At 35.0% G+C, this 6,217-nt stretch overlaps 3 protein-coding genes across 3 annotated transcripts; all 3 read right to left on the minus strand.

Annotated features, from left to right (window-relative positions):
• Window positions 1-849: 849 nt before the first annotated feature.
• LOC128366007 (hepcidin-like) lies at window positions 850-1,574 on the minus strand. Its single transcript, XM_053326650.1, has 3 exons — window positions 1,439-1,574; window positions 1,264-1,341; window positions 850-1,140 (listed from the first exon to the last, which is right to left on the minus strand). Exons 1-3 carry the CDS (start codon window positions 1,523-1,525, stop codon window positions 1,045-1,047), a joined length of 261 nt encoding a protein of 86 aa, XP_053182625.1. The 5' UTR covers window positions 1,526-1,574; the 3' UTR covers window positions 850-1,044.
• A 1,463-nt stretch (window positions 1,575-3,037) lies between these two features.
• On the minus strand, window positions 3,038-3,780 carry LOC128366006 (hepcidin-like). Its single transcript, XM_053326649.1, has 3 exons — window positions 3,628-3,780; window positions 3,453-3,530; window positions 3,038-3,328 (listed from the first exon to the last, which is right to left on the minus strand). The coding sequence occupies exons 1-3, from the start codon at window positions 3,712-3,714 to the stop codon at window positions 3,233-3,235; spliced, it is 261 nt and encodes an 86-aa protein (XP_053182624.1). The 5' UTR covers window positions 3,715-3,780; the 3' UTR covers window positions 3,038-3,232.
• A 1,480-nt stretch (window positions 3,781-5,260) lies between these two features.
• Window positions 5,261-5,988, minus strand: LOC128366033 (hepcidin-like). The gene is made up of 3 exons (XM_053326680.1): window positions 5,850-5,988; window positions 5,675-5,752; window positions 5,261-5,551 (listed from the first exon to the last, which is right to left on the minus strand). Exons 1-3 carry the CDS (start codon window positions 5,934-5,936, stop codon window positions 5,456-5,458), a joined length of 261 nt encoding a protein of 86 aa, XP_053182655.1. The 5' UTR covers window positions 5,937-5,988; the 3' UTR covers window positions 5,261-5,455.
• Window positions 5,989-6,217: the final 229 nt, after the last annotated feature.

The raw sequence follows: 6,217 nt of genomic DNA on the forward strand, positions 1-6,217 counted from the left end.
TTTATTTCACCATCCACAGTGTAGAGAGACAGGAAACACAGTGAGAGTCTTAACTAAAAGGATATCAGGGTGAATCATTTTCAGAAGGTTTTGAAATAATGAGACTCTGATTTCAAACAGACAAAAACAAAATAAGGTTTTTCATTTCTAGCTGATGACTGTGGGTTTTTATCATCTGAAATGATGACTGTGGCTAACAGATTTGATCAGCTGTAGAAAGTAAACTGATGCTGTTTTAATGTTTTCAAGTGATTCATTCAAAATGCAAAGTCTTTGAAATGGTTTTAAGAATTCACATGAGGGTTACACTCATGATATAATACTAACAGACTGAGGTGAAAGCTGCAGGTCCCAGACTAACAGTTCACTTCCTCACCAGTTGATGATCCGTGTAGAAGATACTGTATTATATTCATTCTGCTGACTGTGATACCTACAACAGCTTTATTCTATCATCCCAATTTTTCATGACTTTGTCAATGAATGTGTTTCTAATGAATGAATAATATTATTTTCTATTTCTGGGTTTTAATAAATCCTTCTTAAAAATAACAGTGTATTGGGGTCCTGGAGAACCCCAATCAAAAGAGCACTGATGTAGTTTTCAGTTCATGTTTGCCATGGGTTCTTATTAAAGGTATCACACTATCAGAGGGGACAGGGACACTCTGTCAGTCATTTTAAAGACTTTATGGACAGACTGTACTTGGGATGAAAACAAATGTTTTTTTGGAAAATTGATTTTCATTTTACACAATATGCAAACTAATTGATACTCATAAAATATTTTTTCCAACTAATAATGTTTTGAGAATAAATGAACTGATGAAACAACACTGAGACAAAATATATATTAGTAACAGACTTTATTGTGACAGTACACTGCAGTATGTGCAGATATTTAACATAATATGTGGATGATGAAATCACTTCACTGAGCTCACATTAACTGCATTAAAACAAATGTACAAACTTTAATACAATGTAAAGTGTTACACAGTTTAAAGACAGAACATCATTTAGTGTTTGTTGTTGCAGGAATCTTCAGAATCTGCAGCACACTTCACAGATACCAGGGGTGCAGCAGCCACAGCAAAAGCGACACTTAATGCCACGTTTGTGTCTGTTGTTATACGGCATCTGTGTGAAAGACAAGAGACATGAGCAACATGTTGATCTGCTGCATGATCTCACTCTTTCTCTCTCATCTATTTTTATTAGCTTCACATATTTGGATTCATTCATTAAGCTAGCTGAACATACCATCCATGAGTCCTCTGATGTCTCTTCATTTGCTGCAACTGGACTGTCATTGCTCATCATTTCCTCCATCTCTTGCACCTTAAAGTTAAACAATTGTACACATTCATATTAGGAAACATATCTTAGCTTATCTTGACACAAACATTTGTAACTAATAAGCAGATGAGGTTCTTACTTCAGTGACTGGGACAGCAGAGCTCTGCTGAATGCAAATGAAGGTGAGCACAACGGCCAGTGCAACTGCAACACTGAATGTCTTCATCTTAGGAAGGTTTGACTGTTTAAAGTTTTCAAATCAGAGTTCTTCTTGTGTCTGATGTGCAGATGTGTTGAATGTGTAAAACGTGCTGGTACTTATACTCACTGAGCTACTGTTGCCTCATGACGGACAGTACCTGCTTTCAGGAATGGACTGGCTACACTCTGTCTTCCCAACATTCCCATGTCCAAATGGGAAATCCCTGAGGAATGGGAAATTCTCTCTTTTTGTTTGTCAGACTCATCTTTCATCGTTTCATCAAATCAAACATGAACCTTTCTCCTACACAGCTCTATAATACATGATGCTTATATCTAATCTGCACTTCCAGTCTTTGTTACATATGATAAAGACATAATGACAAATGATTGTATAAATCTTTTTATTTCTTATATAACTTTACTACAGTTGCATTATGGATGTCCTAACATACATTACCAACTGTTAATAGATCTAACTCATATATACAGTGGAGCAATTTAAACACTGTCACATTAATGTAATGACAATAACATTATAATCAACTCATGATTGATTGTCCATTCATGAAGTCTTATGTCCCTTAATTTCTACAGTATGCTGTTTATAATCATAATGTGAGCAGATTTAACTCTCTTATTATTATTATCATTATTATTATCATTATTATTGTTTTTGGCATCTTTACCTTTATTTCACCATCCACAGTGTAGAGAGACAGGAAACACAGTGAGAGTCTTAACTAAAAGGATATCAGGGTGAATCATTTTCAGAAGGTTTTGAAATAATGAGACTCTGATTTCAAACAGACAAAAATAAAATAAGGTTTTTCATTTCTAGCTGATGACTGTGGGTTTTTATCATCTGAAATGATGACTGTTGCTAACAGATTTGATCAGCTGTAGAAAGTAAACTGATGCTGTTTTAATGTTTTGAAGTGATTCATTTAAAATGCAAAGTCTTTGAAATGCTTTTAAGAATTCACATGATGGTTACACTCATGATATAATACTAACAGACTGAGGTGAAAGCTGCAGGTCCCAGAATAACAGTTCAATTCCTCACCAGTTGATGATCCGTGTAGAAGATACTGAATTATTTAATTTCTGTTGACTGTGATACCTACAACAGCTTTATTCTATCATTCCAATTTTTCATGACTCTGTCAATGAATGTGTTCCTAATGAATGGATAATATTATTTTCTATTTCTGGGTTTTAATAAATCCTTCTTAAAACTACCAGTGTATTGGGGTCCTGGAGAACCCAAGTCAAAAGAGCACTGATGTAGTTTTCAGTTCATGTTTGCCATGGGTTCTAATTAAAGGTATCACACTATCAGAGGGGACAGGGACACTCTGTCAGTCATGTTAAAGACTTTATGGACAGACTGTACTTGGGATAAAACCAAATGTTTTTTTGGAAAACTTATTTTCATTTTACACAATATGCAAACTAATTGATACTCATAAAATATTTTCCAACTAATAATGTTTTGAGAATAAATGAACTGATGAAACAACACTGAGACAAAATATATATTAGTAACAGACTTTATTGTGACAGTACACTGCAGTATGTGCAGATATTTAACATAATATGTGGATGATGAAATCACTTCACTGAGCTCACATTAACTGCATTAAAACAAATGTACAAACTTTAATACAATGTAAAGTGTTACACAGTTTAAAGACAGAACATCATTTAGTGTTTGTTGTTGCAGGAATCTTCAGAATCTGCAGCACACTCCACAGATACCAGGGGTGCAGCAGCCACAGCAAAAGCGACACTTAATGCCACGTTTGTGTCTGTTGTTATACGGCATCTGTGTGAAAGACAAGAGACATGAGCAACATGTTGATCTGCTGCATGATCTCACTCTTTCTCTCTCATCTATTTTTTATTAGCTTCACATATTTGGATTCATTCATTAAGCTAGCTGAACATACCATCCATGAGTCCTCTGATGTCTCTTCATTTGCTGCAACTGGACTGTCATTGCTCATCATTTCCTCCATCTCTTGCACCTTAAAGTTAAACAATTGTACACATTCATATTAGGAAACATATCTTAGCTTATCTTGACACAAACATTTGTAACTAATAAGCAGATGAGGTTCTTACTTCAGTGACTGGGACAGCAGAGCTCTGCTGAATGCAAATGAAGGTGAGCACAACGGCCAGTGCAACTGCAACGCTGAAGGTCTTCATCTTAGGAAGGTTTGACTGTTTAAAGTTTTCAAATCAGAGTTCTTCTTGTGTCTGATGTGCAGATGTGTTGAATGTGTAAAACGTGATGGTACTTATACTCACTGAGTTACTGTTGCCTCATGACGGACAGTACCTGCTTTCAGGAATGGACTGGCTACACTGTGTCTTCCCAACATTCCCATGTCCAAATGGGAAATCCCTGAGGAATGGGAAATTCTCTCTTTTTGTTTGTCAGACTCAGTTTTTATTCTTTCATTAAGTCAAACATGAACTTGTTTTATTCTCCTGCATCATATATGATGCTTATATCTAATCTGCACTTCCAGTCTTTGTTACATATGATAAAGAACACACATGAATATTAAATTAAAATGACAAATGATTGTATAAATCTTTTTATTTCTTATATAACTTTACTACAGTTGCATTATGGATGTCCTAACATACATTACCAACTGTTAATAGATCTAACTCATATATACAGTGGAGCAATTTAAACACTGTCACATTAATGTAATGACAATAATATTATAATCAACTCATGATTGATTGTCCATTCATGAAGTCTTATGTCCCTTAATTTCTACAGTATGCTGTTTACAATCATAATGTGAGCAGATTTATCTCTCTTATCATTATTATTATTATTATTATTATAATTATTATTATTATTGTTGTTGTTTTTGATATCTTTGCCTTTATTTCACCATCCACAGTGTAGAGAGACAGGAAACACAGTGAGAGTCTTAACTAAAAGGATATCAGGGTGAATCATTTTCAGAAGGTTTTGAAATAATGAGACTCTGATTTCAAACAGACAAAAACAAAATAAGGTTTTTCATTTCTAGCTGATGACTGTGGGTTTTTATCATCTGAAATGATGACTGTGGCTAACAGATTTGATCAGCTGTAGAAAGTAAACTGATGCTGTTTTAATGTTTTCAAGTGATTCATTCAAAATGCAAAGTCTTTGAAATGGTTTTAAGAATTCACATGAGGGTTACACTCATGATATAATACTAACAGACTGAGGTGAAAGCTGCAGGTCCCAGACTAACAGTTCACTTCCTCACCAGTTGATGATCCGTGTAGAAGATACTGTATTATATTCATTCTGCTGACTGTGATACCTACAACAGCTTTATTCTATCATCCCAATTTTTCATGACTTTGTCAATGAATGTGTTTCTAATGAATGAATAATATTATTTTCTATTTCTGGGTTTTAATAAATCCTTCTTAAAAATAACAGTGTATTGGGGTCCTGGAGAACCCCAATCAAAAGAGCACTGATGTAGTTTTCAGTTCATGTTTGCCATGGGTTCTTATTAAAGGTATCACACTATCAGAGGGGACAGGGACACTCTGTCAGTCATTTTAAAGACTTTATGGACAGACTGTACTTGGGATGAAAACAAATGTTTTTTTGGAAAATTGATTTTCATTTTACACAATATGCAAACTAATTGATACTCATAAAATATTTTTTCCAACTAATAATGTTTTGAGAATAAATGAACTGATGAAACAACACTGAGACAAAATATATATTAGTAACAGACTTTATTGTGACAGTACACTGCAGTATGTGCAGATATTTAACATAATATGTGGATGATGAAATCACTTCACTGAGCTCACATTAACTGCATTAAAACAAATGTACAAACTTTAATACAATGTAAAGTGTTACACAGTTTAAAGACAGAACATCATTTAGTGTTTGTTGTTGCAGGAATCTTCAGAATCTGCAGCACACTCCACAGATACCAGGGGTGCAGCAGCCACAGCAAAAGCGACACTTAATGCCACGTTTGTGTCTGTTGTTATACGGCATCTGTGTGAAAGACAAGAGACATGAGCAACATGTTGATCTGCTGCATGATCTCACTCTTTCTCTCTCATCTATTTTTATTAGCTTCACATATTTGGATTCATTCATTAAGCTAGCTGAACATACCATCCATGAGTCCTCTGATGTCTCTTCATTTGCTGCAACTGGACTGTCATTGCTCATCATTTCCTCCATCTCTTGCACCTTAAAGTTAAACAATTGTACACATTCATATTAGGAAACATATCTTAGCTTATCTTGACACAAACATTTGTAACTAATAAGCAGATGAGGTTCTTACTTCAGTGACTGGGACAGCAGAGCTCTGCTGAATGCAAATGAAGGTGAGCACAACGGCCAGTGCAACTGCAACACTGAATGTCTTCATCTTAGGAAGGTTTGACTGTTTAAAGTTTTCAAATCAGAGTTCTTCTTGTGTCTGATGTGCAGATGTGTTGAAGGTGTAAAACGTGCTGGTACTTATACTCACTGAGCTACTGTTGCCTCATGACGGACAGTACCTGCTTTCAGGAATGGACTGGCTACACTCTGTCTTCCCAACATTCCCATGTCCAAATGGGAAATCCCTGAGGAATGGGAAATTCTCTCTTTTTGTTTGTCAGACTCAGTTTTTATTCTTTCATTAAGTCAAACATGAACTTGTTTTAT

The sequence above is a fragment of the Scomber japonicus genome, chromosome 10 (assembly GCF_027409825.1).
Source record: "Scomber japonicus isolate fScoJap1 chromosome 10, fScoJap1.pri, whole genome shotgun sequence".
Taxonomy (NCBI): Eukaryota; Metazoa; Chordata; class Actinopteri; order Scombriformes; family Scombridae; genus Scomber; species Scomber japonicus.